At 38.5% G+C, this 25032-nt stretch overlaps 1 protein-coding gene across 1 annotated transcript in view; it reads left to right on the top strand.

Moving 5' to 3' along the window:
• Positions 1-24776, top strand: part of LOC109427628 (uncharacterized) — a 556874-nt gene extending 532098 nt beyond the window's left edge. The window contains 2 exon segments of the mRNA XM_029852600.2: positions 5631-5753; positions 21882-24776. Of these exon segments, the coding sequence (XP_029708460.2) occupies positions 5631-5753; positions 21882-23086 (1328 nt within the window). The 3' untranslated portion in view covers positions 23087-24776.
• Positions 24777-25032: the final 256 nt, after the last annotated feature.

The following is a 25032-nucleotide window of genomic DNA, read 5'->3' as shown; positions in this document are numbered from 1 at the left end:
GAATTTCTGAAAAAGAAACTCACAGGAATTCCTGAAAGTATTTCTGCGGGAATCCGAAGATTTTGCTTATTTTTTTTTTCAAGCAGGTTGCTAGGATTCCTCCAGAAATTACTGGTTGGATTCGCAGGATAAAATTCTGAAGGAATTCAAGAAATCTTCCAGGAAATCTTGCTGGTATTTGTTGAACAATTATTGCTACTTATAGTTCAGAAATGTCTACTGTGATTCCTTCAGAGATTTCTTCTTGGGATTTACCATTCTCGTAGCATTCGTCCAGGAATTCTTGATTAAATTTCTTCTTAAATGTTTAGTGGCATCCAGTAGGATGGAGAAATAGCAAGTTTCATCAGAATCTTGCATCAGAAGTTTTAACCTTCTGGGAGATGGGACGTGCATTGTAGAATTGTAGTTCAGAACTGATTTTTTTATCTGTATTAACGAGATTTTTAGCCCTAGGCTAGTTCATCTCGGGACCTACGCTTTACTTCCCGAAGGAAGAACTAACATCTTGCGAGTTTGTCGGGAGTGGGATTCGTTCCCAGGTCCTCGGCGTGATAGTCAAGTGCTCCAACCATCACACCAGCTCCACTGAAAAATTTGTTGAGAAAAAACCTTTTAAGCATTTCTAGCCCAAAACCCGAAAAAATATGCCAGTTTTGACTCGATATTTTCCAATTTGAATGAGATTTCGTTCATGAACTGGATTTCATGAATCATTAATTCTAGCATCAACAAACTTATAAAGCAAAAATAACCATTTATACAGTTTGTTTTAAATAAAACCACCTTTAATTATTGAAAATGCATTTAAATATTTCCCATAAAATATCAGTTTTTTTGGTACGCTTTCAGACAGTTACAGAAGCACAGTATTGGCAACACTGTCCCGTTTTTTTTTTCGAAACTTTGACAGTGTAAAATCGTTGTGTTAATCTGTTCTCAGTGAAAATTTCAGCCATTTTGATTGAACATTTTAAAAGTTAGAGCAGTTTGAATGTCTTCTTCTTCTTCTTCTATATGGCTCTACGTCCGCTTGGCCTGCCTCGCTTCAACTTAGTGTTCTTTGAGCACTTCCACAGTTATTATAATTGAAGGGCTTTCTTTGCCTGGCCATTGCATGAATTTGTGCATGAAATTTTCCCGACCAGAGCGGGAATCGAACCCGCCGTCTCCGGATTGGCGATCCATAGCCTTAACCACTAGGCTAACTGGAGACCTGGAGTTTGAATGTCACTATACCAAAAACCACATCTGCTTATTGTGACATAGTGCTACATATATGGCTATAACGTTTTGAAGGTCAAATCAAATTGAATGAAATTTTGACACAATACATCTACATACATACTTTTTGTACAGAAAAATTTTCATTGAAATCGGTTTAGTATTTTTGGCTCTACAGTTTTAGGTAAAAAATGTGATATTTTTTACAGTGGTTGTTTGGCCCAAGATTCTCAAATGGTAAGTCTCTTGTTTCGACGATATCTCCGCCAACACTTAACCGATTTTGATGAAACTTTTATGGTATTAGCTACACATAATGTACTATTCCTGGTCAAAAAGCTATTTTTGTGCACGCAATCAAAAGTTATACATTATTCTTCGTGTCTCATTTTTTTCGAGTCCAGTCTTTATCAAATCAAATAATTTTTAAGGCTGTTGTAAAATTTTCAACTACTTTACGATACACTTCTTAAAACTTATACCTTAAGCTTGCATAAGCAGCTTGATTAGGGGTTTTATATTCACCTCAAAAAATATTAAAAATATGTATATGTTCAGAGTATCATTTGGAAACTTATCATATTTTGATCAATATAAGTGCCAAGTATTTTCAACTTCTTTAAACTCTCTTATTGTAATATTTTTATACAGGACCCACTTTACCCCATAGGCAGAGCAGGTCCCATGCATATTTCGTTCAATTAATGCGCTTTTACTAGTGGAAAACGTTTAGCGGATTATATATTAAATTTATAAACGTCGGCAACTAGCTTAGCAGAGTTTTCTTATTTTTTGTAGTGAACAAGTTAACTTTTACAAGATTGAGTTTTAAATGTTCATGTGTAAGTGTTCCCTCAAAAAAGTTTGAAAATATTTCATCCAATATTCTTGAACATTTAGAGTATTGCAATTTTGTTTAGTAAACGGTGAAGTTTTACTAATGGCTCTATAACTTTTAGAAAACTTATTCGATCTCGCTAAAAAAAAGCCTTATCATATAGTTCATGATTGGTTAAAATTTCGCCGTTTTTGAGTGACATTTCAAAAAGTAAATGTTCATAACTTTTTGAATGAATGAAAAAATATTTTGACGAAAAAATGGCTGTATGGACAATTGTTTGATACGCTGTATATATTTTTGAAGTTATTGTAAGTATGATTTTGTAAAAACAACGAATAACTTGCAAGACATACTGCAAACCTCTTGCCATATATTGGCAACAACAGCTTTAACAGATTGATTCTCCTACTGAAACTCGATCATCTGGCGGTTGACGTTTGATTAAATTTGATTAAGATCAAGATTTAAAGGTTACATGAGTTTTTGTTATGTGCACCTTCTCAGATTATAATCAAACTTTCTTGGTGTATAGACCTTGGCTAGATAAGCCACTTTGCATACTTAGTTTCTTCATTTTTTTCTAGACTGTCTTTTGGCAAGGGCTAAACTTTTTTATCGTTTTTTTTTTTTCAAATGTGTTAAAAAAAAGAATACTCCTACAAAAAAAGTGTTGTACAGGTGATTATCACAAAAAAAGTAAACTTTCTAGAAAAAAATGTTGAAGTAGTTCAAAATGAGCCCTACACTGTAAAAAAATATATTAAAAAAAATCAAAAAAGTCTATTTGAAAAAAAAAACACCTAGGGTAATTTTCCAATTGTTGCACAGCTAAAAACTCGCCTATTATTGCACACTCCAAGTAATTATTATGAGGTGTGCAACAATTGGCGAATTTTTAAACGTGCAACAACTGGAAAACTACCCTATTTTTGATTTTGATGAAATTTTGTCACAAGATAGGTAATTATATTCCTTACCAACAGTCCATACACCACAAGGTGGGCACTTTTAAGAAAAAAAATTCTTACAAAAGCTTTTTCATGTCCAAAAGATTTTTTTAAGTGTCTTATGTTATAAAAAACTAAACCAGTTAAGGTCATAATCATCCCAAAATCCAATGAATCACAATTTGTCAGGAGATTTTGTCTTATTTATTCAATCATTTGGAGGGTTTTTTTATGTTTTAAACAAACTTCATCATTACAAATGTATTCTCTTAGGAAATGACGATTTTCACCCCAAATCATATTTGGACTTGGCAGCTCCCTCTCATGTCTAACTAAGCCACTTAGTTTCATCAAAATTGATCTAGACTGTGTTTTGAAAAAGGCTGAACTTTTTTAACCGATTTTTTGTTTCCAAATGTGTTCAATAAAAAAACTATTCCCACAAAAAAGTGTTTTTGGGTGATTATTGTAAAATAATTCAAACGTTGAAGCAAAACATATAAAAAACAAAACAATTTGTGCTCAACACTGAATAAAATTCATTTAAAAAATTTTAAATCGACTTTGAAGAAAATACCATGTTTGATTTCAAAGAAATTTTGACCCGTGATAGGTTATTATGTTCCCAACCAAGCGCCAATACACCATAAGATGGGCAATTTCAAGGAAAAAAAGTTTTTATAACAAAAATGTTTTCATGTCTAAAAGTTTTTTTCATTGTCTCTTGATATCAAATGTGAATGTCAGAATCATCCCAGAATCCAATGAATCACAATTTGTTTATATTTAAATAAAAACTTTATTACTAATATATTAATACATTCTCTTGACGAATTTCATTGTGGTCTGCAAGGATGCTGCCGACTCCGAATACGATTTAGGACGAAATTCGTCAAAAGTGAAATTCAATACATAGGGTATGGGATTACTTACTCACGCTCCCAAATTCATCCTATTCGAAAACAAGCGATTACGGCACCGATTAATTCCGTTCTTTTTGTTTCCATGCGTGCTCACTTCTAACAAAAAATACAAAAATAAGAAACAAAACAAACAGTTCTTCAATCATTTGTTTTCCGTAGGATGAAAACGGGAGCCACATGCCACATGCTTAATAAGGGAACCAATATCCTATTGCGATCGAACATTCCATGTCCAAAGAGAATACATTACACACCTTTCAAATGATAGATTGAATAATACAAAATTTCCTAACAAATTATGATTCATTGGATTCTGGGATAATTATGACTTTCAGTGGTTTAGTTTTTGATAACAAAAGTCACTGAAAAATAAAAATCATTTGGAAATTAAAAGTTTTTGTTAGAAAACTTTATTTTTTTCTAAAAGTGCTCATCTTGAGATGTATGAACGATTAGTAGGGAACATGATAGCTATCTTGATACAAAATTTCATCGGAATAAAACTTTTTTTCAATCAACTTTGATTTTTTTAAATGATTTTTTCAGTATAGGGATTAATTTGGTTTTTTTTTTCTATGTGTTTTTTCTTGAAACAGACTTATTTTGTGATAATCACCCATACATCACTTTTTTGTAGGAGTAGTCATTTTTTATTAAACACATTTGATAAAAAAAATCGGTAAAAAAAGTTTAACCCTTTTCAAAAGACAGCCTAGAAAAGCATTGAAGAAATTAAGTATGCAAAGTGGCTTATCTAGGCAAGGTCTACACACCTAGTAAGTTTCATTGAGGTCTGAGAGGGTGCTGCCAACTCCGAATACGATTTCGGCCAAATTCATCATATATTAAAAAAAAAAAGAGAATTTCGAAATGTTTAACATCATTTGGGCTCTCGAATGAAATATACGACAGAAACTTACATAAAAATGGTTTCATGCATTCTTGGTTGATTGATTGATTGATTTGACTTTATTATAGAGATTTTCAGCCCTTGGCTGGTTCGTCTCTGAAACATTCTTGGTATCATAGTTGGTTTATGTATGAAAGTTATATAAACTCATGAATTTGAAAATAATTTTTACGATTTTTGACCTATGGCGGTACCACTGTGCATCAGTACATTAAACCATGCTTCTATGTTTTACATCCAGGAAAGTCGAAATTTTGAGAATCTTTCAGGAGCTCATTTTTTAGGATTCCATCGCACTAGTTTAATCAAATTCCTTCATTGCCTCAAAGAAGGGTTAAAAATTTTGTTCTGTGTCAAAGAAGTTTAAATAATGAAGATTACCACAAATTGTATACAGGAATTAAAACGATAAAATTTTGCTACAGTAAATGTTTACTCCAAATCCTCAGTTACTCATCACTCAAGCATTATTTTAATTTGGTCATTACTTTATTTCTGTTCAGGCTTGAAAGATGCTTGCAAGTTTATCCAAAACATCCACAAAAAAACAACCAACAAACTTTTCCACGGTTTTCCACCTTTCTCATGATGGTTTAATGTATTTTTCCCCATTCACATTCCCCCCAAACCCCTAAATCATCGGTACCGCCTCGCTTCACATTGCCAAAAATTGAACTTTTATCAACCGCAAAATCGCATCGTTTCACAACTCCCACATCCTTACGCCCTCCTCTTCCTGCTCCTCCTCCTCCTCCTCATCCTTTCGATCGCATCACGTTCCACAGTGACACCGTCGGTTCCGACCTTCTCCCTGCCGCCAGACCACCTGCAATCGCCCGGATCGGCGACCCTCGAAGACGTGCTCAACTCGCTGCTGGACTTACCGACCGGAACACACAGGTCCTCAGGTATGAACCTGTAAGTTTTACTCCAACTATCAATGGAACTAAAACAAACCCGCTAAACGTGTGCATCAAACTTACCATATGCTAAACTTATTCTAAACAAAAGCAAAGCAAAATCCTCTACACTCTACAAGTTGCAATTAGGTGAATGTGCCGCCGCTCGAATCGTTGTGGTTCCGCCTCTTGGAACGATTGTTAGCTTTTTCATAGTTTTAGGACAACATTTTTACTTTAGGAAAGAAAATCAAAAGACTTAAGAAATGTACTTTAGACAAAACAAAAAATCAAGATTAGATAGTACAAATTGGATGTTGTTGTACCCTGTTTTCCGTTCCTTTAGCTATGCTGTCTGCATAATCCCATCTCCATATGATTAGTCAAGCATTGGACTAATCATATGGAAGCCTTATCGAAACGCTCATGTTGTTGCATCAGATCAGGTTCATGTGCGATATACTATTGTATGCTGTATGTGTAGGTGCTTATCATATTCTTGACATTTGTGAATCCCTTTTACCACTTGTATTAACCTTTCCTGGTCCTATGTAGCATTTAAGATAGATAGCCAATAGTTGTGGATGTAAATTAATTCCTATTCTTTTAGACCGTTCAATCCTACATTTGTTCAATGTTTCAATTTATACCTATCGTTCAGGTAAACAAAGCTAGGATTAAATGTTACCCAACTGTTAAACACCAATAAAAACATCATCTAAAACTAAGTGTTCACAAAATCAAAAAAAAAGTGAAAAAAGAATGGAGCTAGACTAAATATGAATCGTATGCCAAGTTGTCAATAAACCGAAATGCATTAAATACTATTTGAGAAAAATGCTGAGCAATTTATAAAGCGCTGTTTTCTTTCAACTATTTAAGCTTGATCCCTTCAAAGCAGTTACTGTTCTTCTTGTATGGTGCTCGTGTGTTACTGTTTGTACTACTCAATCACTTTTGTTCTTCTTCTGTGTTTTGTTACGTGTGGTTTACTTTGCTTCAGTTTTTAATGTTTTGAATCCTTCTATTATTCTATTGTAACTTTTTTCTGTATTTTTCTGTGTCCATACCATTTTATTTCTGAATGCGTAGTGTATTTTAAAATTTATAATAATGTGAACTCCAGTGTCAGGGACGTATGTATTAGTATCTAATCCAATGTAGATGAAATTATTTATTGTTTGAGCAGTTAGAGAAAAGTGATTTTACGAAATTTTGTTTGTTATTTGATCACACAAATCAATTGAGATATGACAATAGGGTCTCAAGGCCCGCCTAGATTATACGGAAAAATGTGGGATCTTATGGGGCTGTTTAAAGGCCCTCAAGAACCACTATGAGCTTATGTTATCCAAGAAAACATCCAAACAAAATCGCTTTTGAGTGAATGCTTTCTCGATATCGTAAACAACTTTGTGTAAAAAAAACACAGAGGATTTTACATTTTGGTAAGCATCTTGGCTCACATGAAAAGGCATGTTAACCATATGAACATCACGGATGTGATGTGATGATCGGCAATGCGTTCTAAGAATTTCTGATGGAAGACGTCCAACTGATAGGTCTCTTTGATTCTTCGTATGACGCAGCATTTACTTTCGGAATAAACTTAACTAATGGGACTGTTTAAGGGACCCAATAACCTGAGTTTATATTGTGATGTAGTTGAGGTGGCGAAACCAGTAAATTTTGAGATAATTTTTAAATTCTGGTAATTTATCCTTATTAGACATATTCACGTGAATACCCAACAAACATTTTCGCTCTATAAGAGTGGAACAAACCAAGAAACCTTACGAACCAACCTTAAGAAACATTTAGCTTAAGAAACTGTTGTTCAGCTACTTCTGTTTCTTGGGTAGTAGTGTCCTAAGCCGAAAAAAAGTAGCAGTTTGTAAAATTCTGAAGAGATTCACCCTCCGACCATGTCACAAGTTGGCGCCTATGGTAACTAGGAAACACACATTCAATCATTGCGTTTCCTTCAATCTCCAACAGCTCTCACCCAGTGCTCTGGGCGATGCAAGAAACGACGGAATCGCTGAATCGCCGATGCTGTGTGCCAAAGACGAACGAAGCAATAATGAACGATTGTTTACTTACATTTTGAGTCGTGCGTCGGAGCATTCGGTTTGGAACGTTCATTTAGCGTTCATGAGGAAGATTCAGTACTGTAAATTGCATCAATGAATACGTTCTGGTTCACTCGGTTGAATGCAATTTGGAGGTTCAGGGTTGGAACTTTTTGGTTCATGTTTACACTCTGTTTGTTTCTCTCCAACTTCGCTCGGTGACGTCATTTGCGAACTGATCAGATCACGTTCGTTCTTGGCGTGCCGTGCTCTTACTCAACATTGGGTAGTTCCTTAACTGTTTTACATCGTAGGTGATAAGGTGAACTGTTAATTTTTCCCATGCTTGATGGCAACTGATGAGCATGTGCTTTATTATAAATACATAAGTTGTATACTCACATTTGTAGGCCCATACATCTGTGTTTTTGTAGTAATGACTTTGAAAGGGTTTCCAGGAAGGTCATCAAATCCGGTTTAAGATCCGATTGAGCGATCACTGAATCACTCTGGAACCTCTCGAAACTCTCTGATATCTCCTATAGCTCCCCTGTTTTTTTTTTTACTGAAACCCCGCAGAACCTACAAAGCCACTGAAATTCTTCTATAATTCGCTAAACCTCTCCAAAACTTTAGATCTCCTGTGAAACCATCTTAAACACCTTGAGACTCCCTGAAACCTTTATTGAAACTGAAGCCGTTCTGAAAACTCTCAAAATCTGTCTGAAACCCTTTCAAAACTGCCAGAAACATATTGAAACCCCTCTATTTTATTTGTGAAATACCTCTCAAACGCATTGACACCTCTCTAAAAATCCCTATGAAACCATTGAAACCCGCTGAAACCTCTCCTTCCAGGCACCCCTTGAACCCCTATGAAACCCCACCTAATCTCCCCTTAAAATCTTCTTGCCATCCCATTGTTTGGGAGTAATTGCCGGGGGTTCATGTATCATTTCAAGGAGGGTTCACAGATGTATTAGAGAGGTTTGAAGACGTTTCAATGCGTTTCGTAGCGTTTCAAGACGTTTCTGGGAGTTTTAGGGGTCCTCAATGGGTTTTCACAGGGGATTCATGACATTTCAATGGGTCTCAGAAGATTTTAGGTGGTTTCAGGGCGTTTTATGGAACGTTAGGAAGTGGTTTCCGAAAGTTTCAGGATGCTTTCAAAGAGGTTCCAGAGATGATTCAGAGAGGTATTAATACGTTTTAAAGCGTTTCAAGACGTTTCTGGGGGTGTCACGAGGGGTTTGGGGAGGGTTTGGTGGGTTTCTAAGATAGTTTCTTAAGATTTTAACAGTAATATCAAGCCGTTTCATAGTATTTCAAATAGGTGTGAGGAAAACTTGAAGTAGGTATTTTTAACGTTATTAACGAGATTTTAAGCCCTGGGAAGGTTTATGTCTACGGTTAATTACAATTTCTAACGAAAAACCCATTGTCGTTCGTTGGGCGTGAACCTCGATCCCAGATACAGGACACAACTGGTCCACTCCGCACCGTGTTCGGTATGGAAGTAAGAGCAACGGTTACGAAATTAGTAGATGATAAAAAGCTCGACATCGTTATCGCACAGCTGATTGAGAAGGATACACACTTTCATTTTCATACCTGTTTTTTGCTAAACATGCGTTCTAACGGGTGGTCACTAAATAACGGGAATGCTTTGAATGTGCTCTTAAAAATATATGATCTTTAAAAATGGCAATCTGAATTTAACTATCATAAAGGTTTAACAATGTACGTCCATGGAAAATATAAAATTTAAGAAAGTTGAACGTAGTAATTTGTACAGTATTTTTTTGCAGTGATGTTGGAGCAACTGCTTTGTACGACTTTTCAGAGTTTACTTTCACGCATTTTCTGCGTCTGTGAAATCGTTGGTCAAAATAAATGGTTTCTCAGCTACCTTTAGCATCTACACACTCAAACAGTAATAAGAAAAAATGGGGATACTGACTTGTTTTTTTTTTTGCTTTGGTTTGCCTTTTCCCGTAAATGACATTTATAGAAATTTCCAAAAAATGTTATTTTTCTGTATCACCAAAACGTGTCGATGTAATTTGTGCACTGCGGTTCATTGTTGAATTTTTTTGTGCTATTTTTTTTATAACGAACCATTTACATGTTGTTCAATGTGTAAATGTGATTTGATGTAAATATTTGTTATTTAACAAGGTATTCTATTGATTTATCCAGCCCATGTCACAAAAGCAGATTTTATTATGTGAAATGATATCATGCTTATTGGTTTTGCTAGTTTTCCTCTATTTCCTTCAGGATCTGTTTCTTGGGATGCCGAAATGTGGAATTCATTCAAAACCGGGCGGGTTCTAGTTTTATAATGGTTTACTATTAACTTTTTTTACGGTTGTTTTGAGCAATCAGTAGAGCCGTCCAAGGCGTTTTGGTAGTGCTTCCTGTTTCAATGTCGTTTTGTGCAGAACAGAATAAGTTGACACAAAATAAAAAAATACGCTGACTTTGTGGATAGATAGACGATGGTTTTGTCTAAAAAATGTTTACTCTATGGACGCTTCTATTGTTTTTAATCAGCTGCTAAAAGCATTCCCGTTATTTAGTGGCCACCCGTTAGACTAGGATCTAAATCCAACTTAATGTCTTCAAAACCTAAGGTATGCGCACAGTAAAATCTAGCCAAAGAATATCAAGCAGTAATAATGCATTCTAACTTATTCATAAACCAAAAGCAATTCATCGTAAAAAAGCATTAATTTGCTTTACAGCAACATCAAGACATTGTTGATTTGACTTATTATATATGTCATTTCGAGCTTTGCGCATGAGTCCTTCCGTAAAGTTTTACACAGTACCTTCGATCACTTGCCAAGAAGTTTTTACCACCATTTTGTCAAAATCAATCATATTTTTGGATAAAAGTTCCCTTTCTTGTCATTTTTTGAAAGTTCCAATTCACGGTTACTCAATATCTTTCAATTGGTTCAATTGGAATATTACGTTATTCTGGAAAAATTCGGTACAATTTTCACATAATTTTCTGAATACAAACTCAAAAATTCTGCTCCATAAGCAGAACACAAAAATCAATCAAAATCAATACACAATGTCTGAGCTTTTGAATAAGCCATTTTTCCCGACATTCCTCGTAGTGAAAAAGATGATTTATTGTACATGAATTTGTGAAAGCTCGGTTTTTCAAACCACACTTTCATATTGTTGACCAAATTATGTACCTATTTCTTGCCAAACTTATATTATTTCTTGGTCTTAAATTAATCAGCAACCTTTCCGCGTTGTTATGATGTATAGAACCGAATGCTTGAAAGCTAACTAAAGTCTGCTGGGACGTTCATTTCATCGTACATTGTCAGATTTCCAGCACGTTTGTGCAAAAACTTTTCGAGAACTTCTTGTTTCTTTGACTCTATTTCAAACACAATGTCAAAATAGCACCCGAAGTAAATATTTTTCAATTCCTTACACAATAAGCTTTCATTTGCTCCATAGGGTGTCACGATTCGTTAAAAATTGTAAAATTTCTATCCAAAATGCGGTGGCTAGATTTTGATGTGCGCATACCTTAGCTCAATTGAATGAAAGACAACTACGAAGTTGTAGGCGGGCATGTAGAAGAAGGCACCGCCCAAGTAACCAAAAGTTCCGCTTCCCATGACAGAATGCACTTTCAAGTTCCGCGAAGTTCAGATAAGGTTCCGAATGGAACTTTCTGGCTGCTTAAGAGGCTAACGAAAGCCGGGGCTCGTAGCGCAATTGGTCACACGTTTGCTTCATAAGCAGATTGTCATGGGTTCGATCCCAGCCCCGGCACTTTCGTCAGTTGCTGACACTGACCCTCTTCTGAGCCCATGGCTCCTAAGAGAAAATTCAAATTTATTACGCATTTTTCAAAGATAATTTACAAAAGCAAATAAAAAACAATACTTTCGCGCTTATTTGTTTAAACAAACTAAATTATTTTACTAAACCAATAGATTGAAAGATCTTTTTTGGAAGAAAAATTAATAAAGTTTCGAATGCGATAAGTTTGACCATTTTCAAGTTATAGCCAGTTTGAGGCAAGCAAAGTCAAAAACATGTAAAGTTCAATTACTACGTAACGGTTGAGATTTGACCATATGCGTACACATTTTTTCACCATTTATGATCCTCTATCACTCCTCAAAAAGTTTAACCGTTCATCAGGTTATTGAGAAAGCCGCTGTTTGATGTGTCGCATGCATGGGTTTGGTTCACTATTATATTTTGACACTTCCAGTGGGACATCCGGAACCGGTTCCGGAACACTACTGGTTCAGATATGGTCGGAGACTAGTTTCTTGCTAACCTTTCATTAGGTTATCAAAAAAGCCGCGCTCTGATGTGTCGTAGGCATGGGTTTGGTTCACTTTTATATAAGGCCATTTCCGGCGGATCACCCGGAACTGGTTCCGGAATACAACCGGCAGTCTCCAATGTGGTCTGAGCCTATTTTCTTAATAATCGGTTGAGTTTTACTGCCAAAAGTGATGTGAGTTTTTTGTACACACACATACACACACACAGACCACCTCAATTCGTCGAGCTGAGTTGATTGGTATGTGTGACTCGACCCTCCGGACCTTCTACCAAAAAGTCATTTTTGGAGTGAACATATAATATAGCCTTTCCAGTACACTTAGTGTACGAGAAAGGCAAAAACAATATATGTCGCCCACCGGATTCGAACCGAGAGTTGCTCCGTGAGAGTCATACGCTCTACCACAGTGGTCCTCAGGCGTACTGTCTACGCGAGCCACAATTGAATTTCACAAGAAGGCTGCGGGCCGCAAGGCATTTAAAAATTTATTTTGATAAAATTTTAATAGAAGATTTAACATCGACGTACAAGTCATCCTTTATATTCATCAGAATAATGTTTTAGAGTCAACATATATGACTTTTTATATTTTTCAGGCATAAAAATTATGCAGATAAAAATTATTTTTAAAGTTAACTATACTGATTTAAAAAAGCTTTTTGTTTATTTGTATCTTTTGCTTGGGAATTAATTCTTTACTTCTTAAAAGGGCTTCGATAAAAGTGTCTGCTTTTAGTTTTTGAAATCTTTCTAATATATTCGAAAATAAGATCGCGGGCCGCACTAAACCTTCTCGAGGGCGGCATGCGGCCCGCGGGCCGCAGTTTGGTGACCACTGCTCTACCACGTTACTACAGTTACAATTGAGTGAAGAGCGGATGAAGTCTGACTTGAATCGATTTCTGTCGGCAGCTAGTTTTGCACACTTGTACAGTAGTGACGTTAGCTTGACTTTGTCAAGTGTCTTCAGCAGCGCAGAGGTAAGTCAGCAGACTATCACGGAGGAGGATCCAGTTCAAACGTACATGGAGCGACGGGTGTGGAAAATAATTATCAGAAGCAATTTCAGACATGAATCCAATCCACATATCACAACAACCTTGGCTATCCAGCTACCTTATGTGAACTTTAAAGTTCCAAAATTATTTAAAAATGAAGCTGCTTAGAAGGCTAATGAGCCACCTCGAAAAAGCTGCTTAGCTTATAAAGTTCCCTCTTATCTGAACTTTACTTGGGATAGCTTAGTTTTCATACTTCACAGGAAAAACGTAGAAGGTCAAAACTACTTTTAGTATTTATTATTTATTATTTATTACACAAGTTTACATCATTTTTGAACTCGGTAAGCTGATGATCATTTTTGGTGTAGAATCATGCCCTGAGTTCGAAAACGCGAAGGAAAAACATTACAGTAGAGCGGAATTTTTTTCGACTCTCCATACAAGGTTGATGATTTGAAATCAATTTTTGTTCTATTTTTAAGCAAAGTCGCTCACTTCACACATCTTTTTTTTTATCTAGTTCATTAATTTGGGGCTCAATCGCGTATAACGCTTTACGGAGCCGAAGATCTCTTTTTGCACTTAATAATATACTATGTACAAGATAATAACTTTTCAATCATGTTTGTTAGTGATGGGTGGAGGCCAGGGTACTCGTGGCAGCTCGAGGTTAGAAGGTCACATTTTGCAGGATGGACAGGGTGAGGACTGGACCGAAGGTTTACTGCAGCTCATCCGGGTGCTAATCGCATTTTGCTAACGTGTTCGGTGCCTTGTGGTGTTGGTACCAGCTTGTTGAAGGGCTTGGTCTTCGGATGGGCAGGAGCAGCTCGGTAACACGAGGAGGACAAAACAGAGAAAAAAAAACTGGAGAAGAAAACACAAGCGAATTAAACTTTTATATCAGATGAGCGGAGAGCAACACGAGGAGGACAAAACAAAGAAAAAACTGGAGAAGCAAATACTAGCGAATTAAACTCTTATACCAGATGAGCGGAAAAATTCATAAATGGATTGCATATAGGGGAGATCGCGGGTTCCCAACACATCCCTTACTGGAACAAAGGGTTGTCTACCTCGGGCCTCAAGGGTATCCAATGGTAGTGCTCTGGAGGCGTCATTATCCGGGCATTGCCAAACTACGTGGTCGATGTCATCATAACCGGAACCGCACTTAGTACAAATATTGTTGAGCGCGAGCTTTATTCTATGCAAGTGTGCGCCTAGCGAGTAGTGGTTTGACATAAGTCTGGACATTACGCGAATAAAGTCTCGACCTACGTCCAAACCGTAATGCCACGCTCGCAAAGAAACTTTAGGAATAATCGAATGTAACCACCGTCCCAGTTGGTCATCTCGCCAATCATGTTGCCAACTTTGAAGAGAACTCTGGCGAACTAAATGGAAAAATTCATCATGTGAAATTCTTCTATCATAAATCTCGCCTTCCTGTGCGCCCACCTTTGCAAGAGAATCCGCCTTCTCACTGCCATAAATTGAGCAATGAGAGGGGACCCATACAAAGGTAATCTTGTATGATCTTTCGACCAGTGCACACATCTGCTCTCTTATTTTTGTAAGAAAGTAAGATGCATGCCTTACAGGTTTCATCGACCGGAGTGCCTCAATAGAACTAAGACTATCCGAGAAGATGAAGAAATGGTCTACGGGCATGTTGGAAATCATCCCCAAAGCGAAGTCGATTGCTGCCAGTTCAGCAACACAAACAGAACAAGGTTCTTGAAGTTTCCGGAAGGCGGTGGAGTTTTCGTTGAAGACACCGAAGCCAGTGGATCCATTAATTCGAGACCCATCAGTGAAGAATCTCTTACAGGAATTGACATTTTGGTACTTTTCGTTAAAAATGCGAGTAATAGATATACACCGAAGTTGATCTGGTATTCCCTGAACAGCTTGTTTCATGGACAGATCGTAATTAACAGAGGAACTGTCATTGGTGAAGTGTACACGAGGAGGATTATAACCTGGGAGGCTTATATCAGATGACATGTAGAAAAGATAGATTCTCATGAATTTTGACTGAGTGTTCAGACTGAGCATTTCTTCGAAGTTTTCAATAACAAGTGTGTTGCTCACTCCACACTTGATAAGTAACCTTAGCGAGAGCTCCCAGAAGCGGTTCTGGAGAGGTTTCACCCCTGCCAGGACCTCCAGGCTCGCATTATGCGTTGAGTGCATACAGCCGAGGGCAATACGCAAACAACGGTATTGAATTCGTTCCAGCTTTATTAGGTGACACTTTGCTGCTGAGTGGAAGCAGAAAGAGCCATACTCAATAACAGAGAGAATAGTCGTTTTGTAAAGTTTTATGAGGTCTTCCGGGTGAGCACCCCACCATGTACCGGTAATTGTGCGTAGAAAATTGATCCTTTGTTGACATTTTTGCACCAAATACTTGATTTGGGTACCCCAAGTGCCTTTTGAATCAAACCAGACCCCAAGGTATTTCGAAGTCAAAGACTGGTCGATTTCTATTCCCAAAAGATTGAGTTTCAGTTGGGCTGGGTTCCGCTTTTTAGAAAACACAACCAATTGAGTTTTTTGCGGAGCAAACTCGATCCCCAAATCTCTTGCCCAGGTTGACAGATTATTTAGAGAATTTTGCAATGGTCTTTGCAACATTTCTGCATGTGGGCCTTTTAGAGAAACCACAGCATCATCTGCAAGTTGTCGTAGTGTGCATTGTCCTTCCAAGCAACTATCAATGTCTTTCACGTAAAAGTTATAAAGCAAGGGACTTAAACATGAGCCTTGGGGTAGGCCCATGTAGCTAATTCTGGAAGTTTCCAGTTGTCCGAGATTGAAGCTCATATGTTCTTCTGACAACAAATTATACAAGAAATTATTTAAAATTCCTGGAAGTCCACTATTGTGCAGTTTTTCTGACAATATATCTATGGAAACTGAATCAAAGGCGCCCGCAACATCCAAGAAAACTGAAGCCAGTTGCTCCTTTTTCGCAAAGGCCAGTTGAATATCTGTTGAAAGCAACGCTAGACAATCGTTTGTTCCTTTGCCCTTGCGAAACCCGAACTGTGTATTTGAAAGCAATTTATTCGATTCAACCCAATGGTCGAGTCGCGATAGGATCATTTTTTCTAACAATTTCCTTAAACATGATAACATAGCAATTGGGCGGTATGAATTATGATCAGACGCTGGTTTACCAGGCTTTTGAATAGCTATTACTTTGACCTGTCTCCATTCTAGCGGAACAATGTTGTTCTCCATGAATGAGTTGAACAGATCCAGTAGTCGTCTTTTCGCGATATCTGGGAGATTCTTAAGAAGATTGAACTTGATCATATCGCGTCCCGGAGCGGAATTGTTTGATGAAAGAAGAGCCATAGAAAGTTCCAGCATAGTGAAGGGTCTGTCCAGAGAACCGTCTCTTGGGGATGTTTCCCAAGAAATCGGTTGTGCTGGGACTGAGTCTGGGCAGACCTTTTTCGCGAAGCTGAATATCCAGCGATTGGAGTATTCGTCACTCTCATTAGAGGATGAGCGGTTTCGCATGTTGCGAGCCACTCTCCAAAGCGTTGTCATTGAAGTTTCTCTTGAGAGACCCTCAATGAAGTGTCGCCAATAACTACGCTTCTTCGCTTTCAGCAGGTTTCTCAGCTGTCTTTCGAGCTTTGCGTACTCTTGATAAAAATCTGAGGTACCGTGCCTACGAAAAATTTTGAAAGCATGAGATTTTTTAAGATACAACTGGGTGCAATCATCATCCCAGCCTACTGTGGCTGGTCTTCTTTTGAAGGTTGCACTTGGAACACGTCGTTTTTGTGATTCTAATGCACTCTTGTGTATCAGTTCAGACAGGAATCGATACTCATCCAAAGGTGGGAGGGGATTGAATGATTCGATGCCAAAAGATACCGCTTCTGCATATTTTTGCCAATCGATATTCCTTGTGAGGTCAAAAGGAACCTGAATTGGTTGGTCTGACCTTTCACGATTATGCTTTATGGTGGTTATAATGGGCAAGTGGTCACTACCATGAGGATCCTCGATTACCTTCCACAAGCAATCGAATGATAGTGAACTTGATCCCAGTGATAGGTCAAGACGACTTTCTTTGCCGTCAGATGCAATACGTGTCACTTCACCTGTATTTAAAATGTTCAAATTGAAATCGTCGCACAAATCATAGAAAATGACCGCTCTATTATCGTCATATGGTTCGCCCCACCCTGTACCATGTGCGTTCATATCACCCACAATTAATACTGGATGTGATAGTGCAGAAACCGCATTCCAAAGATGACGGCGGTTAATTGAAATTCTTGGAGGAATGTAAACGGAAGCTACGCAAAGATCTTTACCCTTTACGTTTATTTGGCAAGCAACGATTTCTACGCCAGGATGAGTTGGGATTGGAATTTTATAAAATGAATAACTTTTTTTGATCCCCAAAAGTACCCCTCCATAATGATCATCTCGGTCCTGGCGAATAATGTTAAAATCGTGGAAATTGAGTTCGTCTTCAGAAGAAAGCCATGTTTCACAAAGTGCAAATATATCACAATCTGAGTTGTGAACCAAAAATTTAAACAGGTTTAATTTAGGTTTTAAACTATGACAGTTCCACTGTAGCACAGTGATCATATCTTGAACCTCGGTTGATGAATTATCCATCAAAAGATATGATCGAAGCAAGGAGGGGCCATGATTGTGTCAAATTCCGAAGATACTCTTCTACTGCTTGGAGAAAAATGTCTAGTATGCCTCTGAAGGAATCGGAAAGTCCAAGGGCATCATATAAGCGATCTACAAGGGCTTTGTTAGGGACGCTTTGTCGCAGAACTAAAACCACCCATCGACAGCAGCTTCTTACTCCAAGCAGCTTCAATACTGCAAATATATTTATTTAATTAATATTACATTTTTACATAATTATCAAATCTTACAATGTGGTATTCGTTCTCGGGGCAGACGTATCTCCTAACCGTCGTGCCCTTTCGCGTTGACGAACCAAACGACACTGCCGAGTTGTAAAATTATCACCACTGTCGACCTCCGCGCCGCCGCTCATGCACTCCACTATTGCTTCTGGGTTACCAGTTCCACTCAGCAGCAAGGGTATTGAAACTGTACGCAACAGCCCTAAAAGTGAACAGTCCTCGATTGGGCTTGATAGGTTTTGCTGAAATTCGAGGAGCTTTTGTGGCTTTTTTCTTGTCACCTTGTCGAGTATTTCTTTTTGAAGTATACTTAACAGTTGGAGGCGGAGGTTCAAGGTCCTTGCTGCAGCAAGGAACTGCACCATCAGAGACCTGCTTCTTCGGACTTTTTTAAATTCCCTCCGCCTCCTTTGGAAGTTGTCAAACTTTTGAGGGAAGACTTTAATAAAACCTTTCGGCGCAATCCCGGGGAAGATGGTGACTTCCTTTTTCCGGATGCATGTACCTCCGAAAGAGATCCACCCTCATCAGTTTCGCCGTCGTCCTGATCATCGGAAGACAACTCCTGATAGGGATTTTCAACTGGGACAGCTGACTCAGACATATTAACGGGCGTATTAAATGATTTCACCATTTCCGCATAAGTCTTCTTGGAGCGCTTAATAATTGAGCGACTCTCATTTTGAATACGCTTTTTGTATGCCGGGCATTTTTGCAACTCGTGTAGTTCTTTACCACAGTAGCTACATTTTTCAGCTTCCTGTGTGCAAGACTCTTCGAGATGAGCTTGGTTGCATTTGCCACAACGGGGCTTGTTGTCGCAAAAGCTAGCACTGTGACCAAACTGCTTGCAATTGGTACAGTTAAAAACCTTCGGCCTAAAAAGACGTAGGGAATCGCGCCACTTGGGCGGTGGCTTCTATTTTCGTCTGTTTTCCACTATAACTCAGTCAAGTTTGAACCAATTGACACAATTTTTGGAATGCAGTGAGATAGGTATAGTATCTACCCGTGCACAACATTTCAAGTCAATTGGTTCAAAATTGACTGAGTCATGGTGGAAAACAGACGAATATAGAAGCCACCGCCCAAGTAGCGCGATACCCTACTGTGTAAAAAGCATTATCAATTACAACAAATTCCGGGAGGACGGAGCCTGGGAAAGTCACTCGAAAAGACCCTGACGGTGAGTAAACTTTTTTGTCCCCTTCCATGGTTGCCTTTTGGAGAGGTTTACAATCAAGAATACTCACATCAGCGATCGACCTGTTGTTGAAGCGTCCTACGCCGGTCTTAATATCATCGCAGGTCAGCGTTTCGTCGAGGATCTTCCCCTCCACCTCCACTTCTCGTGACAATATGTAAAGCAAATACTCAACATTGAAGCACTCGTGCTGAACAATTTCATTTGCTGCTTTGTAACTAGGTGCGGTTACACGCAGCTTGGACTGTTTCACTTGCTGAATAACAGTCCCAGGATACTTACGCGTCAGCTCTCGAGAAATCGAAAGCATATTCAAAGGTTTGCTTTTGCGCCGGAAATAGACAACCCAAGGCCCAGGCGAAGATGGCTGGTAAAACCGCGTTCGCGCAATGATATCTTTGGGAGGCATTCCGCCTCCTCCATTCGATTCATCCATGCGGGAATCTCACCCGCAAAACTTTCAAACAGTATATACTAGACAATAATCAAACGAGAGAAGAAAAAACTAGTGAAATTCTATTTGAAGTCTAGCTTTTATTTTGACCCACACTGTATGGAGTCGCAAAAGAAAAAAAAAACACCCACACACAAAGGTGAAAAAAAACTGTGGATTTTTTCAACTTTGCGCGTCTCACCCTAATGCATCACGAGAAAAACAAAACGAAGCGAAAAAAACGACCTTGAAGCCCAATCACACTTTTTCGGAGAAATGAGAGATGCGAAAATAAATAGCTAATAAAAAGAATGCTATTTAGCCGTTCCCGTTCGTTGACTGCAGCACAAGACCGACCACAGCGTCGGAGCCGTCTTTTGTCTGCTGCTGCTGCTTCAAAGCGGGATGAAATCAAACACCTATGACGCCGATGGTGTTGATATGGTGGATGTGCCACGATATCGGGTGGAACTTTGTCCACCTGATTCGCTCCCTTCGCAAAGCGCGATCACCTATAGCACTAAACTTTGCACTTATTAAAAACTAACTAATTAATTAGTGTTAAAAGAACCACGCGGGCGGTGGAGAAAACACTATAAAACGACTGCAAAGAGTGCCGTGTGATGATATAGGGATCCTGTCAACCTACTCGTACAAGCGCTCAGCAAGGAATGTTCACACATCTTATTCTACGTAATCAATGCTCCGATTTAGCTGATTTTTTTTTACTGTAACTGGCCTACATATGATATGTCAAATAAACAATGAGAAAGAATTTTTAAATTGTTTTTTTTTCTTATTGAAAAAAAAAATACATTTCTTCATATATTTTTGTAAATTTTGCTAAAGCTTAAGGAGATCGTCCCTAAAACTCGCCAATATCTTGAATTTCATCGATCTGGTGCAAAACCTGCATTCAGATGATCGAATGGTATTATATTCAGCTCTTAAGGCTGACACAAATTTCGATTTTCTCTTATGTCACCCCCCCTCGGAAAATTTTGGTAGGATTCCGACATTTTGAGGGGGGACACAAATAATTTTTCAAGAAATTTAAACTTTTTAAAGTGAAATTTGAGCCGTCGAGAAAATTTCTTGACAAATCCGATGAGTTTGACGATTTTGCCTAATTGTTTGAGTAATTTTGCATCAAATACATTTATTATTTATCATCCCCCCCTTGACGAGTCAACGAGTAAAGAGACAAAAGAAGAAAATGAGATTTGTTCCGGCCTAATTTATGGAAAAATATTTGAACTTGGTTGAATAAAACACAAGATATTTGAATTTTAATTAATTCCATATTTCAAAACGTTGTAAAACTCAATATTGAGCAAAATCTCAAAAACTGTTCTACTTAAAAATTTTTGAAGCACAGTTTTGAAATCAGGGCTAAATTTTGCTTCAAAAATTTTGGTCGTAGACAGAAGTTCACGATTTTCATTTTATTTTGTAAACTAGTGTTATTTATCAAATGAACCGTGTACCAGTTATAGGCGTATTTTTTATTATATTCGCACTGCTTGCATGTATCCATTATGATATTAGCCATAACTGTTACACTATGGCGAAATGGAATGCAAAAGAATCGAAACTTCAATTTTTATTAACATTTGATCAAATTTTAAGGATTTAAATTAGTGCTACCCTAGGTGCCACCATCACGAGAACGTGATATTTTATTCACAAATGGTTTCATGTTGATGTTTAATCTTTTCAACGTAATATTGCATTAAAAAAATGTGTGTCGATGTTGTGGTATAGGACAGATTCCGCTTGCCACTAGAACTATGATTTCGATATTTGATAATATTATATTTCCTTGTTACACTTACGACATTGGCGTTGATTTACCTTAATTTATTTTAAACTCTAAACCTTGACACTGGAAAGTTCTAATTAACATAATACTGTTTCATGTAACATCCTCATTTAAATAATATCAAGTATCGGGTTTGCATAGAGTCAGTTCCTGAAAGTTCGATTTGGGCTCGTCTTCACCTCGTATTTTATTGTCTTTTCTTTCTTCCTTTTTTTCAAACCGCCACACGCACCACTCATCCCGTGCACCGACACCGAACATTGAATGTGATTCCGAAAAATACTTGAAAACAATCCCTCCCAACAACTCCTCAATGTTTCTCTCTCCCCGCGCCTCTTCAGTGGATTCAGCTAATTCCTGTCTGACGCCGACAGTTTCCAGTAACCATACGCTTCAGATCGAACCCGTGCAAACCCGCAGGCGGAGTGAGGGAGACGCCGGTAGAAAGCGCAACGATAGTGGAGGTTCCGGTGCCGTAAGCAGTGCTGCCAGCAGTAAGGATGCCCACAGCCGACGGGTGTCGTTGGATTCGTGCGACGCGACCCACAAAAGCCACGGGGAACCCCTCAAGTGTCGGTACCCGAAATGTGACGCCACGGCCACGATCGCCGAGGCGAAGAAGTCCTACAAAAGCTGCCATAACTGTTCCCATCTGTACTGCTCGCGGGAATGCCGAAGGGCACACTGGGAAAAGCACCGAAAGGCTTGCTTGCATTCGCGAATTTCCGCTTTGTGTAGGTTGGTGCTGTCCACCTGTAAGGACGACCCGGACACGTTAAGGCATCTGAGCCACCTGGCCAGGCGCGGTTACTTGTCGCAAGGACGAGGTGTTGTTAGAATACTATTTCGCAGTCCGGAAAACGCGGACTCGTTCATAAAGCAGGGTTTTCAGTGTTTGGGTGAAGTGTCGTACGTGCGCTGGCCAGACTTGCTCCCTTCGGAGATGGGTCCGGAACTGTACTCGGAGCTGCTAAAGCTCAGTACCGAGTACAAACCCGATTCGAAGATGTTGATTTACGTGGCGATATGTGTCGTTTCTGAAGCTCCGGGTAATGCTACCGCTCCGGTCAAATGGGAACGCCAGCTGGTGTCCCGGTGCGCTAAACTCAAACTGTGCAAATCGGTCATAAATGAAATCAATAACTCGCCCATCGATAAGCAAATTCCGAAAAAGGAAACCACAACCGATGTGCTTATCTTGTCGTTCAACATCCTCACGAAAACCACTCAAAGGAGTCGCGAATTGGTGTCGCAGAACATTCAAAGCGTACTGCGCCAGCGTGGCGTGATCATGCGAAAGCATTACCCCGAAGTCTTCCAGCGACTGTCCACGTTCGTAGAGGGTTCAACGGATCGATTCTTGCCGGTGACGGTCCATCCGAGGGATAGCGTTACCGGTCGACCGTTCGTTTGCATCATCATGCCCAACTACGGCGATGCGGAAAAATTACAATTTCCCATTTCAGAGAACGGCGAGGACGACCGGGTGGTTACGATGGACGTCGGGATCGAGCTGGAGGTGATGGAAACGTCAAGCAATCTGTAAGTCGTGAATAGATTTTTTTTTGTACCTAGTTATCGTCGGGTTGTGTAAAAGAATCGATGCATATGGGTTCCAAAGAACTGAAATTTTCGCTTCGACTCCAGACAATGAACGACTTCCAACGAGAACTGCTTCCGGGTCCCATCCCAAGTCTTGCGTGGAGATCAGGTAAGTGTCACAAAATAATGATTACGAAAACGAAGAAGGGTATAAACCAACAACTGAATAACGCCAAATTTTTGATACTCTGTAGAATAGGATAACTCAATCTCCGGTGAGCATACGAACCCTTAGATGTTACTGTACAAAGCGAGCTAGTTTTTTTGTCATTCAAGACTCTTATATAGTATCGTAAGAACCAGTTCGCAAGTTGTAGATTTTCCCTTGTAAAAAAGCGATCGTAACTTTGAATGTTCCTAGTGGTTATTTTTACATTCCTCGCCTGAATCCACCTGTTACTCTATCTCTATTTCTAGCCAATATGGAACTTAGTCCACATTTGTCATCCATTTTTTTAATTCATGATTTATGTTTGTACGGAGCTATTTGTCGAGAGCGCATAACATTAAGGAGAACAATTAAAGTTGAATCAGTTGAAATTTAACTATTATAGAGTTGACCCGCCCATATTTAGAAGACTTTAAATACAGATACATATTTCATACATTGCTCATGGTGCAATTAGTTTGGTAGAGAATTCGTGGAACAGAAAATTGTTTGAACCGTTAAGATCCGACAAACAAAACTAAAAAAAAAAACGTAGAAAAAATAGATCCAAAATTAATGACCACGTCCAACAAACGGCGTAAGTACACAGATTCATATCGAATGATGACATGGGTATATACAAACAAAAAAGTATCAATAGCAGTTGAACAAGATCTTACATCAAATGACCAGTTTCGACCGGAAGTCGAGTGCAAACGACGCATTTATGAAGATGTATTTTCTCATCTTTCAATCTTTGACAATTTATAACACTTATTTCAGACAAAAATATTACATTTTTGCATATTTTTGTTTGTTAGTGATACCATACAATGTAAAACACAAACTATCATTCAATATTTTAAAGAACAAAAACGTTTAGAGAACCAGTCGTTAGTTGAATAATTTATGTGCTGCTGAAGAGCGTGTGTCAAAATCTCTGATGTTGTCATAAATGCTGGCACTTTACAGAGAAAATATGAAAACTGAGTAATCTGCTTTGCCCCTCGTTGAAGGGTGTATAAACATACATTTATTTGCTCAACATCACATTTAAGACAAAACATAATCAACATTAGTACGCCACAATACTCGATTTGTGCTGGGTTCGCCGTAAAGTGCCGCGAGCTCGTGGTTCATCCTTCTCCGTCACACACCGTTCTCCTGCACACCGCCAAAGATCGTCCTTAGCACGCGTCGCTCAAAAATTCCGAGTGCTTGCAAGTCCTCCTCGAGCATGGTTGATATGTCTCGTGTCCGTAGAGGACCACCGATCATATTAGCGTTTTGTACATGGTGCTCTTGGTGTATGGGTGAATCTTTTTAGACCGCAGCTTCTTCTGTAGCCCGTAGTAGGCACGACTTCCGCTGATGATGCGTCTTCGAATTTCACGACTCATATTGTTGATGGGTGTATATGTAGTGCATTTATCAAGTAGTGCACGCATTTCGATATATCCAGCAACTACGTTTGCTTTGCTGGCTATTTGAGCATTGTTAGTTTTTTTTTCTGGACGATTGCATAAGATTACTCCATGCTTTCATGTTAAACAATTTCTTGATTTTAAAGACTCTTCGCTCCTTGAAGAACTCACGATGCTAGACAACGCACTACGAATTACTTATCTTATAATTATTATGTTTTACAGTTAATTTTATTATCTAGTGGTGAAATATCAGGAACATACCTAAAAGAAGAAATATACTCAAACATCAGGAATATACCAAAAACATTTTTTTTT

This window comes from Aedes albopictus, chromosome 2 (assembly GCF_035046485.1).
Source record: "Aedes albopictus strain Foshan chromosome 2, AalbF5, whole genome shotgun sequence".
NCBI classification, from domain to species: domain Eukaryota; kingdom Metazoa; phylum Arthropoda; class Insecta; order Diptera; family Culicidae; genus Aedes; species Aedes albopictus.
The sequence above is the reverse complement of the archived record's forward strand: the minus strand, read 5'-3'. Positions and strand labels throughout refer to the sequence as shown.